Raw genomic sequence first — 21,252 nt, forward strand, 5'->3', positions numbered from 1 at the left:
TGAAAGTAACGCAAAAGTAATGTAACACATTACTTCCCATAAAAAGTAACTAAGTAACGTATTTAGTTACTTTTTTAGGGAGTAACGCAATATTGTAAGGCATTACTTTTAAAAGTAACTTTCCCCAACACTGATTTTTACTCACTGGGGCCCTTTATTGTTTGTGCACGTATGGCATCATTTCGGCAACAATAAGATGTATTCAGATGAATTTGCATTACGAATCTGTGCAATTTTTACTTTGCAACACAGTGATTTCTTTGGCAGAATCCCTCTTTGCCGCGATATCATCTCTATTAGGAAGGCATTAAGAGTTGTGGTAGATTCCATCTCCACTGGTGGAGAAGAGAGCAAACAAGGGAAGTCTTTGCTGTAGTCCATCTGGTTTCCTGTGGCAGCCGTCTCCCGAACCTTCCAGGTCTGCTGTTCATCAACGATCAATTTAGTCGTCGGATTTCAAACCAAAGCGACTAAAATAAAAGTCGCACCCACAAAGCATTTAACTATTTAACAGTTATATTTGTTCTGCCCTTGCTAACTAAACTTAATTATAATATTTCCAGATATCATTCATCTCCGTGTGTGAAAAAAAGCTGTCACATTTCTCCTCACTCTTCTTCTTTGTCACTTTGTGTGTGTGTGTGTGTGTGTGTGTGTGTGTTTAAACAAGTCAATTGAGTGATTTAATCAGTGACTCGCTCATGATAAAAAAAAAAGCTTTCAAGTGTCGCCACCTACTGGCTTAATCATGTTACAAAGCAAATAGTTTTGGTAAATGGATTCAAAAAATTCTAAAACATCCAAATTCACTTGAAAACAATTTCATTTAGACAGATATGTACATCCATATGTAAAACAAAAATGGACTTATTTTAGGACAGTGTGAGCTATGGTTGAGGAAATGCTTATTAGAGATATACACATACTACTTAATATATGTGTGTGTAAATGTGTGTTTCAGTTACAGAGGCTATGACTGCAGAAGTAACCTCTTCTACACTCAGACCGGTGAGATTGTATATCATGTGGCGGCTGTGGGAGTAGTGTACAACAGACAGCAGAACACACAGCGCTTTTACCTGGGCCATGATGATGACATCCTCTGTCTGGCCATCCACCCAATCAAAGACTACGTAGCCACAGGCCAGGTACAGTCAGCTGCATAAACGTCTGTCTGTGTCATCAACATCATACAGAGCAGAGATATTTATCTAGTGAATATATCTTAACATACTTCAGTTCAACTTATTGTCACATTATGGTCAGGGCACAATAACATCAGTGTTTGTTTCTTATCCAGGTGGGCCGTGATTCATCTATTCATATATGGGAAACAGAGTTTTTGAAGCCATTGTCTGTTCTTAAAGGATTCCACCAGTTTGGGGTCTGTGCACTTGACTTCTCAGGTATGCAGTGTTAATTAGTACTAGGGTTGCCAACTGTCCTGTTTACTGGGCTTAAGTGATGTGTCCTGTATGTGACCTCCCTTGTCCCGTTTATTGACCGTTATCACAGTCACGTGTCATCATCCAATCACTCTCCTTCATGCGGTTTATGTTGTAGAGGAATGCTGTGGAATCCTCTGCCGACTGGTCGCTCCTGCTTTAAAGAAAGTGGCGGTCACACTTATGCCAATTCCCTTGTTGTTTTGACTTCAGCAAATCAGTTCTGGTGAATGCAAACAACGTTATTATATTATTATAGTACAGCATCCAGCCGCACAAGAAAACTTGAAATCTACCTGAGTCGTGATCAATAAGAGAAGTTGTCTTTCACTATTGTAATGTTGTTAAACAGGGAAAGTAACTTCTAGCGACATCTCATAGGTGTAATGGTTTTTATACTGTACAAACTGTATATTCTATGGCCCTACACCAACCCTACACCTAACCCTAACCCTCACAGGAAACTTTGTGCATTTTTACTTTCTCAAAAAAACTCATTCTGTATGATTTATAAGCGTTTTGAAAAATGGGGACATTTTGAAAAATGATGGTTGCTCTGTCAATTCTTCATCATCAGTTAGGAACCTAGGTGTGCTACTTGATCGCAATCTTTCCTTAGAAAGCCACGTTTCTAGCATTTGTAAAACTGCATTTTTCCATCTCAAAAATATATCTAAATTACGGCCTATGCTCTCAATGTCAAATGCAGAAATGTTAATCCATGCATTTATGACCTCAAGGTTAGATTATTGTAATGCTTTATTGGGTGGTTGTTCTGCACGCTTAGTAAACAAACTACAGCTAGTCCAAAATGCAGCAGCAAGAGTTCTTACTAGAACCAGGAAGTATGACCATATTAGCCCGGTCCTGTCAACACTGCACTGGCTCCCTATCAAGCATCGCATAGATTTTAAAATATTGCTTATTACTTATAAAGCCCTGAATGGTTTAGCACCTAAGTATTTGAATGAGCTCCTTTTACATTATAATCCTCTACGTCCGCTACGTTCTCAAAACTCGGGCAATTTGATAATACCTAGAATATCAAAATCAACTGCAGGCGGCAGATCCTTTTCCTATTTGGCGCCTAAACTCTGGAATAACCTACCTAACATTGTTCGGGAGGCAGACACACTCTTGCAGTTTAAATCTAGATTAAAGACCCATCTCTTTAACCTGGCATACACATAACATACTAATATGCTTTTATTATCCAAATCCGTTAAAGGATTTTTAGGCTGCATTAATTAGGTAAACCGGAACCGGAAACACTTCCCATAACAACCTATGTACTTGCTACATCATTAGAAGAATGGCATCTACGCTAATATTTTTCTGTTTCTCTCTTGTTCCGAGGTCACCGTGGCCACCAGATCCAATCTGTGTCCAGATCAGAGGGTCACTGCAGTCACCCGGATCCAGTACGTATCCAGACCAGATGGTGGATCAGCACCTAGAAAGGACCTCTACATCCCTGAAAGACAGCGGAGACCAGGACAACTAGAGCCCCAGATACAGATCCCCTGTAAAGACCTTGTCTCAGAGGAGCACCAGGACAAGACCACAGGAAACAGATGATTCTTCTGCACAATCTGACTTTGCTGCAGCCTGGAATTGAACTACTGGTTTCGTCTGGTCAGAGGAGAACTGGCCCCCCAACTGAGCCTGGTTTCTCCCAAGGTTTTTTTCTCCATTCTGTCACCGATGGAGTTTCGGTTCCTTGCCGCTGTCGCCTCTGGCTTGCTTAGTTGGGGACACTTCATCTACAGCGATATCGTTGACTTGATTGCAAATAAATGCACAGACACTATTTAACTGAACAGAGATGACATAACTGAATCCAATGATGAACTGCCTTTAACTCTCATTTTTGCATTATTGACACTGTTTTCCTAATGAATGTTGTTCAGTTGCTTTGACGCAATGTATTTTGTTTAAAGCGCTATATAAATAAAGGTGACATTGACATTGACATTGACATGGGTTATGTCCTCATAAGTCACCCTCTCCTTGTAATACCTGTGTCATACCCATGTCATTATACAGAGTTGTGTCCTGATTTGTCACAAAAACAAGAGCACATACACACACACACACACACATGTATATATATATACACACAAACACACATATACATATACACAGTATGTATAGTATGTATAATATATATATATACAGGGCTTGACATTAACTTTTTTTGCTAAATGCGGTTCTCTTACGAGAGCTCTCTCGTACTGCGTCTTTGCTAAGACGCTACGGGAAAAGTCTCTTTTCACGAAATACTGAAGCAAAAAATTATCCTTAATTTTGTATTTTTGTAAAGCGCATTTGCAGCAGTACACAGCCATAGGCGAGACGGCTCGTTCGCTCATTGGCTTGTTCTGCGGCAACTGCACAGCCTATCGAGCGCAGGCTGATGCAACATTAGACCAAGGGCTTCGCGCCCTTCTTGTCACTTCCCGCCGAAACGGGTGTGGCCCAACCTATAAAAGGAGCTCGAAAAGGCTGACTCACCTGATTTTTCATCTCTTCAGCGAAGCTCACGCATCGCTTGATCACGAAGGAAGCAAGCGCCGTCTGAGAAGCATATCAGCGTGACGAGCCATTCTGAAGCTGCTGGCCTTCGCCGCTTTCCACTGCCACTGCTGTGTCACCACAGCGCGCGTGGGGCATTCAGCGCGCAGTGAGTTCTTTCCGCTGCGGCGCGACCATTTCGCTCAAACACTGTCAGAAGGTGCTGGGCCTCATGGTCTCAGCATCTCCGGTTCTGCAGCTGGGCCTGCTCCGCATGCGCCCCCTGCAGCTCTGGCTGAAGGCGCGGGTGCCGCACAGAGCGTGGGTGCCTGGCCGACTGCGTCTCAAGGTCAATCAGAGCTGTGTCACAGCCCTGAAATCCTGGACAGCATACGGCTGGAACCAATCAGGTGTAAGCCTGGGGACTTCCCCGAATGTGAAGATGGTGTCGATGGACGCCTCCACTTCGGGATGGGGAGCGCTGCTCGAGGGCAGACCGTCCTTTGGCCTGTGGTCAGAACGGGAAAAGCTCCATGATATCAACTGTCTGGAAATGCTGGCAGTGGAGAACGCGCTGATGCGCATTTGTCCCCAAATCAAGGACCACCACGTCTTAGTACGTTCGGACAACATGTCTGTGGTGTCCTACATAAATCGCCAGGGCGGTCTCGGGCGCCGAAACCTGTACAGGCTGACGGAACGCCTCCTGGTTTGGGCTCAGCGCAACGTGCGTTCGCTGAGGGCAGTGCATGTGCTTGGGCTACAGAATCTGGGTCCAGACAGGCTGTCCAGAGGCAATGTTCCTACGGGCGAATGGTCTCTACACCCGCAAGCAGTCCGGCTGTTGTGGGAGAGATTTGGCAGGGCGGAGGTGGACCTCTTCGCGTCCCACGAAAACGCTCACTGCCTCGCGTTCTTTTCCAAGAACGAAAGCGCGTTGTCATGGAAATGGCCGTGCTGCCCGCTTTATGAAGTGAAGTGAAGTGAAAGTGACATTCAGCCAAGTATGGTGACCCATACTCAGAATTTGTGCTCTGCATTTAACCCATCCGAAGTGCACACACACAGAGCAGTGAACACACACACACACACACACACTGTGAGCACACACCCGGAGCAGTGGGTAGCCATTTTTATGCTGCGGCGCCCGGGGAGCAGTTGGAGGTTCAGTGCCTTGCTCAAGGGCACCTAAGTCGTGGTATTGAAGGTGGAGAGAGAACTGTACATGCACTCCCCCCACCCACAATTCCTGCCGGCCTGGGACTCGAACTCACAACCTTTTGATTGGGAGTCCAACTCTCTAACCATTAGGCCTGACTTTATGCTTTCCCTCCCATCTCCCTCCTTCCGCAGGTGATAGAACGGGTGAGAGAAACGAGATGTTCAATACTGCTTGTAGCACCTCTTTGGAAGAACCAACCATGGTTCCCAGATTTGATGCGGTTAGCAGATGACGCCCTGTGGCCAGTACCGTTGAGGAGGGACCTCCTCTCGCAGGCCAGGGGTTCGATTTGGCACCCTCAACCGGAGTGGTGGTCCCTCCATGTGTGGGCGCTCAACGGTTACCCGCTGATCTCGCAGTGGGAGTGCTAAATACCATCACTCAGGCTAGAGCTCCGTCGACACGACGTCTGTATGCCTCGAAGTGTTGGGTGTTCTCCAGCTGGTGCACAGCTCGAGGATGTTCACCCCTTAGTTGTGAGGTGACGGAGGTTCTCTCTTTCCTACAGGAGCTATTGGATAAGGGCAGAGCCCCATTCACGCTCAAAGTTTATGTGGCGGCCATCGCAGCGTTTTCTGAAACAGCGCTCGGTCAGTCAATAGGAAGGAATGATTTGGTCATCCGCTTCCTTAGAGGAGCTAGGAGGCTGAATCCTCCCAGACCTCCGTCAGTCCCTATGTGGGACCTCGCGGCGGTTTTGGAGGCCATGAAGGGTTCCCCTTTTGAGCCTATCCAATCAATAAGCCTTCAGCATCTGTCGTTCAAGACAGTATTCGTGTTGGCTCTCGCTTCAGTGAAGCGTGTGGGTGATCTGCACGCGCTCTCGGTGAGCCAGTCGTGCTTGGAGTTTGGGCCTAATGGCCTTTCGACAGACTGAGCAGCTGTTTGTCTCGTCCGGTGGACATTCCAAGGGAATGGCTGTTTCGAGACAGACTCTATCCAGATGGATAGTTGACGCTATAGCGTTAGCTTACGCTTCCAGGGGCCTTCAGTGCCCGCTGGGCGTCAGAGCACACTCCACAAGGGGCGTCGCCTCGTCATGGGCGTGGTCTACTGGGATCTCCTTGCAGGATATATGTATGGCGGCAGGTTGGGCCTCGCCGTCTATCTTTATCAGATTCTATAACCTGGAGGTTCCCGCCTTGCAAGCAAGGCTGCTGTCGGTATAGTCGAATCAGGGCCCTGAGGGGAACTCTGAGTTCGTGAGCGTTATGCGCTGCCGACTGTTATATGGGCAGTATTGTGTAAGACCCGCATTGCCACATTGGTCAGGCCTTGCCTCGGCTGTGTGATGTTATATTGCTGCATCTACGGATGCTGCTAGATATGGGACGGAGGGCTTCCCCCCTTCCTGTCCTGGACTCTCTGTGAGTCCCTTAGGTGACTGTGCACTGTAAATCCTGGGCGTTGCTTCAGGTTTATTGGTGTGTGATCCCTGCGCGCACTGCGTTTTACATTGGGTTCCCGTAGCGTCTTAGCTAAGACTCAGTACGAGAGAGCTCTCATAAGAGAACGTACTCGGTTACTAAACGTAACCTCGGTTCTCTCTAGAAGAGCGAACGAGTACTGCGTTCTCTGCCGTGCGTACGATTCACTCTGGTTCGCTTCGGCGATGAAATAAATCAGGTGAGTCAGCCTTTTCGAGCTCCTTTTATAGGTTGGGCCACACCCGTTTCGGCGGGAAGTGGCAAGAAGGGCGCGAAGCGCTCGATAGGCTGTGCAGTTGCCGCAGAACAAGCCAATGAGCGAACGAGCCGTCTCGCCTATGGCTGTGTACTGCTGCAAATGCGCTTTACAAAAATACAAAATTAAGGATAATTTTTTGCTTCAGTATTTCGTGAAAAGAGACTTTTCCCGTAGCGTCTTAGCTAAGACGCAGTACTCGTTCGCTCTTCTAGAGAGAACCGAGGTTACGTTTAGTAAGCGAGTACGTTTTCCAAAGTTACTAGCCACACAGCATTTTTACTAGCCACATTTTTGTTGTTGTGAAATTACCTGATAAAAGTTGACTATGGCATTCTAATATTTACTTGAACTAGATTTACGACCCTTTTAAATGTAAAACCACTGTACACACCCAAATCAAGACTAAATAAATGTATAACAATACAGGTCATTATCATTAGCTCTGATAAGGCTGTGTGTAAAGCTCCTTTTTTAAATAAAACCATGTATTAAGATAAAGACATAAAAAGTAGCTTCTTATTGCATAATAAAAGTGGTGCATGGATGTAGAAGATTAATAAAAAAGATAAAAAACTAAATTGAAAAAAAAAACCTTTAGCATTAAACGTCTGTTTAAATATCAGAATCAGACTCAGAATTACTTTATTGAACCACACTGGGAAATTCTTTGTTACAAGGACAAAGTTGCTTTTATCTTCATTAAAATTTGAGGGGAACGTTCCTCTCATCATAAAGAACACATTTCAGTTTGTGTCATTTTTGTGCTCAGGCCCTAATAATGACTACTGGTTAGGTTAGGTTAATGAACTGCTGGATTCATGAATATTAATCAGGTTTTGTGCGTTTACTTGAACTGATTTGCTGAAATCAAAACAGGGACGATAATAGGTGAGCGCCCACTCCACCCACTACAGGGAAACCCAGCTGTTCTTAAAAGCTGAAGACTTCCATAGGAACGCCATTATTTTGGAGCCTGTCCTCCAACAAAAAACGACCATTTAGGTCGTTTGTGCAAGCACCTTATTACGATCTATATTTACGTTTTAAAGTTAAGCGGCCTCTAGCGGGCGTAAAAATAATGACAATATCGCGTTGCATCTGTCGTCATGAAATGACGTAAAACGTCATTACCAATCAAAACGCACGTTTATTTAAATGCAATGTGTGGACTTTTTACACCGATCTCACAGTAATTTGTAAATATTTTACTAGGTGGCTTATTCGTTCGAATGACCACACCTAACCTCACCCCTAAACCTAACCCTCACAGAAATCATGCTAAATTATGATTTATTGAGCATATACATTTTATGTGCACATCCGTTCTCTGGGATCTAACCCATGATAGCATGATTACATATCAAGGTATAACGCAATAATCTACCAACTGAGCTACACGAAACATAACATTACAAACTACAAAACATTAATATGAAAACGTCCTTTTGCCGATAGGGGCGCAATTGTAGTATACGCTCTGATGGGTCGTATTTCAGGGATTTGGACAAACGACCTATACGAGCGTATTGGTTGGAGGACAGGTTGTTATTTTGACAGGAAAATACAACAAAGAACATTGTTTAAATGTAGCGAGTCAATTCACTCACTCTCTCACTCTCTCTCTTGGTCTCTGCGTGTGTGTGAGAGAAATCGACGGTGATTTGTGTGCCTTCACACTAGAGATTACGGTACATTAAACACAGGTGCGCTGTGCATCCATTGAGATCGTTTGACGGAGTGTGAAACTCTGAAGCCCTCAGTCAGAGTCAGAGTGTTTGCGAGTGAAAATATATCTGTGCTAAACTTATACTTAGCCTCCAACTCACAAACTGGCAATTATTCAACCCGCCAAAGTGGCTATTTGGAGTCACTGTGTCACAAGCTAAATCCACCCGCATTTGGCGGGTTGGCAGGTGTTAAAGGGTTAGTTCACCCAGATAGCAAATTTATGTAATTAATAACTTACCCTGATTTTGTTTCAAACCCGTAAAACCTCAGTTTATCTTTGGAACACAGTTTAAGATATTTTAGATTTAGTCCAAGAGCTCTCAGTCCCTCCATTGAAGCTGTGTGTACGGTATACTGTCCATGTCCAGAAAGGTAAGAAAAACATCATCAAAGTAGTCCATATGACATCAGAGGGTCAGTTAGAATTTTTTGAAGCATCAAAAATACATTTTGGTCCAAAAATAGCAAAAACTATGACTTTATTCAGCATTGTCTTCTCTTCCGTGTCTGTTGTGAGAGAGAGTTCAAAACAAAGCAGTCTGGATATCGGGTTCGCAAACGAATCATTCAGTTCACCAAATCGAACTGAATCGTTTTAAACGGTTCGCATCTCTAATACGCATTAATCCACAAATGACTTAAGCTGTTAACTTTTTTTTAATGTGGCTGACACTCCCTCTGCGTTCAAACAAACCAATATCCCGGAGTAATTCATGCACTCAAACAGTACACTGACTGAACTGCAGTGAAGAGAGAACTGAAGATGTACACCGAGCCGAGCCAGATAGCGAACAATAGACTGACTCGTTCACGAGTGAAGAACCGGTTGCATCGGTTTTCGGATCACCAGTAGTTCTTTCGGACAGTTCGATTCAATAAACCGGTTGAAGAAAACGGTTCACCGGTTCTTTTGCGCTCGACGTAATGACGTCATTGGCGATGATTACCCTTGATTCAAGCCTTCGATTTACCCGCGCTCATAACACTAGAACAGCATCAGTTCAGAATCAATTACCAAAAGAATCAGTTCAGTTCAGACGCTCTGTGTGTCGGTCTGCTTCACGCTGAAACACACATGCGCAGTATCATCAGCTCCTCGGTTCACGAATCGGACGCGTCTGACAGAAACGTACTCGGTTACTAAACGTAACCTCGGTTCTCTCTAGAAGAGCGAACGAGTACTGCGTCTTAGCTAAGACGCTACGGGAAAAGTCTCTTTTCACGAAATACTGAAGCAAAAAATTATCCTTAATTTTGTATTTTTGTAAAGCGCATTTGCAGCAGTACACAGCCATAGGCGAGACGGCTCGTTCGCTCATTGGCTTGTTCTGCGGCAACTGCACAGCCTATCGAGCGCGGGCTGATGCAACATCAGACCAATAAGGGCGCTTCGCGCCCTTCTTGCCACTTCCTGCCGAAACGGGTGTGGCCCAACCTATAAAAGGAGCTCGAAAAGGCTGACTCACCTGATTTATTTCATCGCCGAAGCGAACCAGAGTGAATCGTGCGCACGGCAGAGAACGCAGTACTCGTTCGCTCTTCTAGAGAGAACTGAGGTTACGTTTAGTAACCGAGTACGTTCTCTTACGAGAGCTCTCTCGTACTGCGTCTTAGCTAAGACGCTACGGGAACCCAATGTAAAACGCCGTGCGCGCAGGGATCACACACCAATAAACCTGAAGCAACGCCCAGGATTTACAGTGCACAGTCACCTGAGGGACTCACAGAGAGTCCAGGACAGAAAAGGGAAAAAGCCCTCCGTCCCATATCTAGCAGCATCCGTAGATGCGGCAATATGACGTCACACAGCCGAGGCAAGGCCTGACCAATGTGGCAATGCGGGTCTTACGCAATACTGCCCATATAACAGTCGGCAGCGCATAGCGCTCGTGAACTCAGAATTCCCCTCAGGGCCCTGATTCGCCTATACCGACAGCAGCCTTGCTTGCAAGGCGGGAACCTCCAGGTTATAGAACCTGATAAATGTAGACGGCGAGGCCCAACCTGCCGCCATACATATATCCTGCAAGGAGATCCCAGTAGACCACGCCCACGACGAGGCGATGCCTCTTGTGGAGTGTGCTCTGACGCCCAACGGGCACTGAAGGCCCCTGGAAGCGTAAGCTAACGCTATGGCGTCAACTATCCATCTGGATAGAGTCTGTCTCGAAACAGCCATTCCCTTGGAACGCCCACCGAACGAGACAAATAGCTGCTCCGTCTGCCGAAAGGCAGCAGAGCGAGACACATAAGCTCTTAAAACCCTGACAGGGCAAAGAAGACTCGAGTCTCCATCCTCCCCTGACACCGGCAGGGCAGACAGGGCAATAACCTGAGCCCGAAACGGTGTGTTGAGGGATTTCGGCACATAACCGTGCCTAGGTTTGAGTATGACTCTTGAGTCATTGGGCCCAAACTCCAAGCACGACTGGCTCACCGAGAGCGCGTGCAAATCACCCACACACTTCACAGAAGCGAGAGCCAACAAGAATACTGTCTTGAACGACAGATGCTGAAGGCTAATCGATTGGATAGGCTTGAAAGGGGGACCTTTCAAGGCCTCCAAAACCGCCGCGAGGTCCCACATAGGGACTGACGGATGTCTGGGAGGATTCAGCCTCCTAGCTCCTCTGAGGAACCGGATGACTAAATCATTCCTTCCTATTGACTGACCGGACGCCGTTTCAGAAAACGCCGCGATGGCAGCCACATAAACTTTGAGCGTGGATGGGGCTCTGCCCTTATCCAACAGCTCCTGAAGGAAGGAGAGGACCTCCATCACCTCACAACTAAGGGGTGAATAACCTCGAGCTGTGCACCAGCTGGAGAACACCGACCACTTCAAGGCATACAGACGTCGTGTCGACGGAGCTCTAGCCTGAGTGATGGTATTTAGCACTCTCACTGCGAGATCAGCGGGTAACGATTGAGTGCCCATACATAGAGGGACCACAACTCCGGTTGAGGGTGCCAAATCGAGCCCCTGGCCTGCGAGAGGAGGTCTCTCCTCAATGGTACCGGCCACGGGGCGACATCTGCTAACTGCATCAAATCTGGGAACCATGGTTGGTTCTTCCAAAGAGGTGCTACAAGCAGTATTGAACATCTCGTTTCTCTCACCCGTTTTATCACCTGCGGAAGGAGGGAGACGGGAGGGAACGCATAAAGCGGGCAGCACGGCCATCTCCGTGACAGCGCGCTTTCGTTCTTGGAAAAGAACGCGGGGCAGTGAGCGTCTTCGTGGGACGCAAAGAGGTCCACCTCCGCCATGCCAAATCTCTGCCACAACAGCCGGACTGTTTGCGGGTGTAGAGACCATTCGCCCGTAGGAACATTGCCTCTGGACAGCCTGTCTGGACCCAGATTCTGCAGTCCAGGCACATGCACTGCTCTCAGCGAGCACACGTTGCGCTGAGCCCAAATCAGGAGGCGTTCCGTCAGCCTGCACAGGTTTCGGGACCCGAGACCGACCTGGCGATTTATGTAGGACACCACGGACATGTTGTCCGAACGGACTATGACGTGGTGATCCTTGATATGGGGACAAAAGCGCGTCAGCGCGTTCTCCACTGCCAGCATTTCCAGGCAGTTGATATGATGGAGCTTTTCCCATTCTGACCATAGGCCAAAGGACGGTCTGCCTTCGAGCAGCGCTCCCCATCCCGAAGTGGAGGCGTCCGTCGACACCATTTTCACACTCGGGGAAGTCCCCAGGCTTACACCTGATCGGTACCAGCCGTTCGCTGTCCAAGGTGCTAGAGCCGCAACACAGCTCTGATCGACCTTGAAATGCAGCCGGCCAGACGCCCACGCTCTGCGCGGCACCCGAGCCTTCAGCCAGAACTGCAGGGGGCGCATGCGGAGCAGGCCCAGCCGCAGAACCGGAGATGCTGAGGCCATGAAACCCAGCATCTTTTGACAGTGTTTGAGCGACACAGTCGCGCCACAGCGGAAAGAACTCGCTGCACGCTGAATGCCCATCGCGCGCTGTGGTGACAGCCGCGCCGTCATGGAACACGAGTTCAGAACTATACCCAGAAACAGGATCGTCTGACTGGGGTTCAGCGAACTCTTCACCCAATTGACACTGAGGCCGAGCTTCTCGAGGTGATCGAGTAAAACGGCTCTGTGGTCCATGAGCTCCGCTCATGATCGGGCCAGAACCAGCCAGTCGTCCAAATAATTCAGCACTCGTGTGCCTCTGAGTCTAAGAGGAGCGAGCGCTGCATCCATGCACCTCGTAAACGTACGAGGAGCTACGGACAAGCCGAATGGCAGGACTGCAAACTGGTATGCCTTGCCCTCGAAGGCGAATCTCAAATATCGCCTGTGGTTTGACGCTATCTGTATTTGAAAATACGCGTCCTTCAGATCTATTGACATGAACCAGTCCCCTCTGCGAATCTGCGCGAGGAGCTTCCTGGTCGTGAGCATTTTGAAACTGCGTTTCATCAATGCCTGTTCAGCTGTCTTAGATCCAGTATGGGCCGGAGACCCCCGTCTCTCTTGGGCACCAGAAAGTATCTGCTGTACAGCCCCCCCTCGCTTTGAGACACAGGCTCTACAGCCCCTTAGCTCAACAGTTTTGATATTTCGGCCCGAAGTATGTGTGCTACTTCTGTTTTGACCGTAGTTTCGACGCGCGCTGAAAAGCACGGTGGGCGTCGAGAAAACTGTAGCGTGTAGCCTCTCTTTATAATGCCTAGCACCCAATCCGAAACCCCTGGAAGCACTGACCATGCATTTGCATGAATGGCTAAGGGCTGGATGCGAAACGCGCTCTGTTGACTGGGCAACGGCGGCGCTCGAGTGTGCTGCGCATCTGAGTCGGGGAGCGCGCTGATCACAGCGGGCAGATCGCTCTTCCTCGACCCCGTTCCGGCGCTTAACCGACTGGAGGGAGGCTGAGCGGGTCCCGTGGGACTCGATATATCTGCGAGTAACCGTGGGCTGCATGTGTGCACTTTTACCACTTTAAACTCGCTGTCTGCCTGTGCAGAATGTACGTGCACGGGCCTCGTTTTTACAGAAGCCCCGCGCCGTATGTGACATAGTGTATGTGGGCACTGGGAAGTGGGCACGTTTACCATGCGGCGCGCTCGACCGATCTGTGTCGATCTTATGTGCGCTAGCCCTGTGTGCAGGGCTGTGCTTATATGTGGAGATGGGCACTGGGTAGTGGGCATCGTCACTGCATTTATAGCACCATCGGCCGTGGCCGGACGAGCATGCACGGGTTTCGTTTTTACAGAAACCACATGACGCGTGTGACATAGTAATTGTGGGCACTGAGGGGTGGGCACGTTTACTATGCAGTGTGCGCAACCGACTTGAGTCGACATTATGGGCGCAGGCCCTGTGTGCAGGGCTGTGCTTACATGTGGAGATGGGCACTGAGGAGTGGGCATCGTCACTACATTTATAGCACCATCGGCCGTGGCCGGACGAACGTGCACGGGTTTCGTTTTTACAGAAACCACATGACGCGTGTGACATAGTGATTGTGGGCACTGAGGAGTGGGCACGTCTACTATGTAGTGCGCGTGATCGACTTGAGTCGCTTTTATAGGCGCGAGCCTTGTGTGAAGGGCTGTGCTTATATGCGGAGATGGGCACTGAGCAGTGGGCATCGTCACTACATTTATAGCACCATCGGCCGTGGCCGGGACACCAGAAATTACACCTTTTTCGGGAAATATCTGGGTAGCCGTGATAACGGTTTTCGTGTGCAGGCAAGCGGGCAACCGTACAGGCTTGCGCATTGCAAACAACGCTGAAATAGTCACAATCTCTGGAAACTGAAACAGCGGCGCGCTTAGGTGAGAGCCCGGCCGCAGCGGAACTCGTACACTGGCGCTTCGATGAAGCAGCCATCGTGTGTAGTGCCGACGCAGCGTCATGCAGCATGCGTAGATGGCTTTCCCAGGATGGCTTCGGGGCTCCCGGCCTCACCGTAATCCTCTGCCGCGGTCCCCGCGGCGCGGGGCGACGGCCAGTAGAGCGAGAACGGGGGTCTCGAGCTGCGTTGCTGAAGCTGTTGTGATAACGGCTTTTGTGTGCAGGCAAGCGGGCAACTGTGCAGGCTTGCGCATTGCAGAAAACGCTGAGACAGTCACAATTCCTGGAACTGAAACAGCGGCGCGCTTGGGTGAGAGCTCGGCCACAGCGGAACTCGTACACCTGCGCTTCGATGAAGCAGCCATCGTTAGTAGCGCCGACGCAGCGTCACACAGGAGGCTTTAGATGGCAACACCGCTTTTGCCGCCGTCCAGCAGAGGGCGGACAAAGGTGCGTCGCTATCGCCTGTTCCACCGGCGGAAGTGAGTGGTAGTTCCTGTTTTTAGCATCATCAGTGTGGAGAATGCTAGTGAGACAGACGAACGAGTTCGTGCTGAATATGGAGCGTTCCAAGCCTTCGCCACCTCTTCGTGAAGCTCAGGAAGAAATGAGGCGGGCTTTGAGAAGTACGCTCATCCGAAAGGGAAATACCATCCAGCCGGGAACGAGAGGGGGGGGCGCTGGTGCAAACCACTCGCGGCCGAGACTCATCGCGGCCAACACGATCATTCGCCCCGGCTCCTTCTCGATGTCAGCTCGTCTGCTGGGCTTCTGAGCAGAAGGCGCGAGATCCTCGGAGCTCGCCCAGCCCTCACTGCCCGAAGCTAGCAGAGAGCGCGTGTCCTCTTCCCCCGACGCGGCCCTGAGATCGACTTCCTCGGACGACGCGCCGGCAAACAGCGGGCGCTGCCCACCGGGAAGCGATGCAGGGGGGGCCGGTGAAGCAGGGCGAACCGGCGAGCTCGGTTGAGCTGAAGACGGTTCCGGAATCCGCTGGAAGCGATGCTTTTACGGCGCCTCAGCGCAGCGGAGAATGCAGGCTCAGAGAAAAAGGCCAGGCGAGTCCTCAGAGTCACCATGGCAACAGCTCGCAGTGGGGGCATCCGCCGTCAGCGAGCGAGCGCTGCATGATCTTCACCCAGGCAGGAGACACAGATGACGTACCGGTCTCCCTCGCTGAGTGGGGCTCTGACGAGCCGCAGGAAGGCATCTTAAAAAAGACGCGAGCTCTTTTACGAGTGTGTGTCGCAGGGCGAACACACACACACACATAAAGAACAGCTTGTATATAACAGGATTGAAAGGATATAGGCGCCGGATAGCGCAGCAGGAACGGCAATGGAAGGCGGCGATGCCAGCAGCTTCAGAATGGCTCGTCCTGCTGATGTGCTTTCTCAGACGGCGCTTGCTTCCTCCGTGATCCAGCGATGCGTGAGCTTCGCTGAAGAGATGAAAAATCAGGTGAGTCAGCCTTTTCGAGCTCCTTTTATAGGTTGGGCCACACCCGTTTCGGCGGGAAGTGGCAAGAAGGGCGCGAAGCGCCCTTATTGGTCTGATGTTGCATCAGCCCACGCTCGATAGGCTGTGCAGTTGCCGCAGAACAAGCCAATGAGCGAACGAGCCGTCTCGCCTATGGCTGTGTACTGCTGCAAATGCGCTTTACAAAAATACAAAATTAAGGATAATTTTTTGCTTCAGTATTTCGTGAAAAGAGACTTTTCCCGTAGCGTCTTAGCTAAGACGCAGTACGAGAGAGCTCTCGTAAGAGAACGGTTCTTGACTCGTGAACGAGTCAATGTTTTGTTCGTTATCTGGCACGGCTCTGTGAAAAATGACTGTATGTTGTTGTCTCTGTGTACTGGAAGCTTATGTCACTAAAACAAATTCCTTGTATGTGCAAGCACACTTGGCAATAGCGCTCTTTCTGATTCTGATTCTATATGTATGTGTGTATGTCCACCACTAAACCACTATTTGTCCCATATTTTCATTTTCTGGAGTTGGCAACTGTAATTAGTACTTAATAAGTTAATAAGTCATGTTAATAAATACTACAGCAATAAAAACCCATTCTTGGGGTCAAGTCTGGTATCCTGATTATTAGTGGAAAAGATAACTAATACTGTTGGTTAGGGAGTTAATTAAAATTTTATGTCAGTGTAACTTATTTCTTGTCAAGTTAATGCATCATCAATAAAAATAGTTATTCATTTCCTTAAAAAACATCTTACTGCTCCCAAACCTTTGAATGATAGTAATATATAACATGTAAAGTGGAGAAATGAGCCAAGGTATTATACAAAGCGAAGTCCCTTGGAGATTAAAATGATCTTTCAAATACTAAAAGATAGTATGACATATGGTCTGAATTAAAGTTTGAATAGCATAGTATTTCCAGTCTGAAGAAGAAAGTGGTCAGTCACCACTATTTAAACCATTTTGCAGCTCATTCTTGCCAATAATGACCCATTTAGGAGACCATGTGGCTAACATGTTTAATTCATTAACATGTTAATGAATTAATTAATTTGTTTATAGTGGTGTAGGTAATTCTGAAATGCTCTCTGTAAACCAGTCATATTTCTGGTTTAAAATCAAAGGTGTGTAGAAGAGCTTCTCTTGACAAAGCAAAAACAGCAGAGCCTCCTACAATCTGTCAGTGTCACTGACCTAAACATAAATGATCCAACTGAAATTTCCACTGTAGCGATGCCTTTGTTACCGGTCACATTGAATTACTTGAGACGTCTTGTTTTATTGTCAGCAGGGTGGAGATTGTAGAAAGTCATTACATGATATACACAGCATTATTTGGGTGATATTGAGTGTAATCAGAGCCGAATGATGTCTGTCTCTGCAGCAGATGGGAAGAGGCTGGCTTCGGTGGGTCTGGATGACAATCATACCATCGTCCTTTGGGAATGGAGGAAAGGAGAGAAGTTCTCCACCATCCAGTGAGTGAAAAAAAAGACCCGATTTGCTTCTTCAAAGTTGGTAGTCCATGATTGTTAGCTTAGAGCAAATTATGTGGCTTGATATAATGTAGCAGATATAAGCATGTGAAAGTCACAGTAATTATCTTACAGAAAAAAAGGATAAAAAATATTGATGACTTATACATTTCCAGCTACAGCTCTTTACTCTAATAAAAACACTTTAATGTATATCCTCTCCTGGTTTATTGCTGTAATATAGCAAGGTTTCGAAGAGTGTGTGCCTCTTCTTACTGTCTAAAGCATTTGTTTTCCCCTGTCTGGCTGCTCTTGAGTTATTAGGTAGTGCAGAGCTCTAGCTGATTCCTCCCTGGGGCTTTCTCTGCTAGAGAGGATGCTTGTGCGGGTGGAAGTAAATAGGGCCTGACAGTGCAGTCACTGCTCAGTTCTCTGCCCGCTCCACATCGGGCCTAATGCAAAACCACAGACAGCCACTGACCCCTGCGCTGCTAAATTGACCACCGGCACTCAGATAGTGGCAACAACAGAGCAGACAGGTCAATTACAGACCATACAGTGCCTATTGAGAACCTTTAAACTCTTAAAACGATTGACGGCTGCTCAACTCAACCATTTTGGTGTCAGAAAAAGAATCCCAAATTCATTTAACAATGCACATGTCTCTGTTTTCCATTTAAAGGGGAAGTAAAGACAAAATATTTGTCATTAAAATCAACCCGTACATGCCCGACAAACTGATAACCGTTGGAGTGAAACACATGAAGTTTTGGCATAGAGCAGGTAAGACTATGGCGATGTCTGCACTAATATAGATATATTTGAAAATGATGCTTTCGTTCAAAAATGCTCTCTGTCCACAGTTTTTAAGCATTTTCCAAAAGTTGCTCATGCATAATGACACAAGTCACACTCAAATTCGTTATTCCATGTATGGTCTTAGAAGGGCGTATACCATTTTAATACCATTTTCACCCTAAAAATTTTAAACTTTTTATGTTTTTTAAATATTAACTATTTATTTACATGATAACATTTTAGCCCTGAAAATGCAAAATTTTGAAAATGGGTTTCTAAGTGCATGTTTTAATTAAAAAAAACTATACTGTTATTGTCTCCATGTAAACTACAAAAAACACATTTGTGAAAAAGACGATGTCGTGGGCATACATATTACATTACTTTGCAGATATGTAATAAGAAGATTCTACTAAGTAACGCTTACCTTTGGCAAAGTGAATAACAGGCACAACACTTGTGGAACAAACATAGATATATACACTCACCGGCCAATTTATAAGGTACACTTGTTCAATTGCTTGGTAACACAAATTTCTAATCAGTCAATCACATGGCAGCAACTCAATGCATTTAGGCATCTAGATGTGGTGAAGACAACTGGCTGAAGTTCAAACCGGGCATCAGAATTGTGAAGAAAAGGGATTTAAGTGACTAACGTGGAATGGTTATTGACACCAGAAGGGCTGGTTGGAGTATTTCAAAAACTGCTGATCATCTGGGATTTTCACACACAACCATCTCTAGGGTTTACAGAGAATGGTCTGAAAAAGAGAAAATATCCATTGAGCCGCAGTTGTGTGCACAAAAATGCCTTGTTGATTTCTGAGATCAGAGAATGAGCAGACTGGTTAGAAAAGATAGAAAGACAACAGTAACTCAAATAACCACTCGTCATGACAAAGGTATGCAGAATACCATTTCTGAACGCACAACACATCAAACCCTGAAGCAGATGGGCTACAGCAGAAGAAGACCACACCGGGTGCTGCTCCTGTCAGCTAAGAACAGAAAAATGTTGCCTGGTCTGGTGAATCTTGATTTCTGCTGCGACATTGCAACTGCGTGATGCTATCATGTCAATATAGACCAAAATCTCTGAAGAATGTTTCCAACACTTTGTTGAATTTATGCCATGAAGAATTAAGGCAGTTCTGAAGGCAAAAGGGGGTCCAACCCGGTACGAGCAAGGCATACCTAATAAAGTGGCCAGTGAGTGTACATGCATCATTGTTTTTGTATACAGTACATCTTGTTTGTATACAGTACATATAGTCCACACTACAACATGTCTACTTGGAAGAGTATCTTCAAAAAGCTCAGTTTTTGCTGGACGATGTCTTAGTGTGGACAAAAGGCCAAAACTTAGAGGCAAAGATGTGTTTTTCAAATTTATCCAGATTCATGTGGACATCTTGTGAACCTCTTGTGGAGTATGTGAATCACTGAACACTTCTACTGCCAGAGATCACCTCACAGACCTTTGCTATTTCCAGGTGGTGGACTGATTGGGAAGAAGGGCAGCATGGGAAAAGCTGAAACCATGATGTGTGCAGTGTATGGCTGGACGGAAGAAATGGTCTTCTCAGGAACCTGCGCGGGAGACATCTGCATCTGGAGAGAGATGTTCCTGGTGAAAACTGTCAAAGCTCATGATGGGCCAGTGTTTAGCATGCACACCCTGGAGAAGGTATCAGATTTAGCTTCAAATAGCAAACAACATGGAGTTACAATCCCTTTAACTATTTCCGAAATATAATGGGAATGTATTGTTGCTAAGGGTTTCGTGACTGGTGGAAAGGATGGAATAGTGGCTTTGTGGGACGACACGTTTGAGAGATGCCTCAAGACGTTTGCCATAAAACGAGCTGTGCTGGCTCCAGGCTCCAAAGGTGAGGACATCCCTTACATTATTTCCAAGACAATTTAGATATCAAAGATAAGATCTATCTATCTATCTATCTATCTATCTATCTATCTATCTATCTATCTATCTATCTATCTATCTATCTATCTATCTATCTATCTATCTATCTATCTATCTATCTATCTATCTATCTATCTGAAAGACTTGCACAATTAAAACCATTCGGGTAAAATACCTGAATGCATTCTTTAAAATCATTCGTTGTGTTTATTAAATAGAACCCGAGGTCATGGATGAGTGTTTATTTATAACACGTCCCTTCCTGCAGGTTTGCTTTTAGAGGACAACCCCTCCATTCGTGCCATATCTTTGGGTCATGGGCATATTCTTGTAGGAACAAAGAACGGAGAGATTCTGGAGGTGGACAAAAATGGGCCCATAACTCTTCTGGTTCAGGTAAAGCACCGGTTCGGCTGTCAGATTTACTCGTCAAGCCATGAAAAAAAAAAAAACCCTCTGAGAAATAAGACAAGGGCTGAAGGGTTTATATTCGGTTGATTCATTAAACAGGTCTAACCCTCAAGCTGCCTGTCATGTTACATAAACTTTGCATCCCTGGACATGAACCTACATGAATGCAGAAATTAGTTTAGGATGAGTGTCTTAGTTGTGAATTACACGTTTATTTGTAAATTGCATGCAATCATGTGCACATAATTCAAAACTTGAATACAACGATAGACTGAATTACAGTTTAAGAATGATGTGATGTTTTTGATTGCTTCATTTCAAATAGAATTGATTTTAATGGTGTCTCATCCAAATCTCGCCACTATGGTTTTGAGTGCTTTGTTATGTGTTGCTAGAGCTAGCTACTGAAAGTCAGTTCACTCTGCAGATTTAAGTTGACAGATTTCGTAGAAAATGTGTATGATGGTCACTTTTAGCTAAAGGCTATGATTCCATCCGGTCGGAGATCAAACATGTTTGCTATTTTAAACCATTTTTAAAATAGCTAGTTTTGGTTTGTCATGTGTTGATTTGTTTATTCGTCACTTGGCAATGTTACATTATTCAAATCCAGTACTAGATACAAGGTAGGATTGTTTAAAGATTAGTTCTGTGTTTTTCCTAATGAACTAAATTATTGAAAATTAAGAGGCTTAACAGATTCATGTATCCTTCCATAAATTGTATTAGTTT

General features: G+C 46.5%; 1 protein-coding gene across 2 annotated transcripts in view; it reads left to right on the forward strand.

The window, feature by feature from the left end:
• LOC132111783 (echinoderm microtubule-associated protein-like 5) overlaps positions 1-21,252 on the forward strand; it is a 112,713-nt gene that overhangs the window by 59,385 nt on the left and 32,076 nt on the right. For both annotated transcript variants that reach the window (XM_059519377.1, XM_059519376.1), the window contains exons 14-20: positions 962-1,148; positions 1,301-1,406; positions 17,294-17,387; positions 18,067-18,167; positions 19,679-19,872; positions 19,963-20,074; positions 20,378-20,505. In XM_059519377.1, coding sequence (XP_059375360.1) covers positions 962-1,148; positions 1,301-1,406; positions 17,294-17,387; positions 18,067-18,167; positions 19,679-19,872; positions 19,963-20,074; positions 20,378-20,505 — 922 coding nt within the window. The remainder of the gene's footprint in view (positions 1-961; positions 1,149-1,300; positions 1,407-17,293; positions 17,388-18,066; positions 18,168-19,678; positions 19,873-19,962; positions 20,075-20,377; positions 20,506-21,252) is intronic.

This window comes from Carassius carassius, chromosome 31 (genome assembly GCF_963082965.1).
Source record: "Carassius carassius chromosome 31, fCarCar2.1, whole genome shotgun sequence".
Taxonomy (NCBI): Eukaryota; Metazoa; Chordata; class Actinopteri; order Cypriniformes; family Cyprinidae; genus Carassius; species Carassius carassius.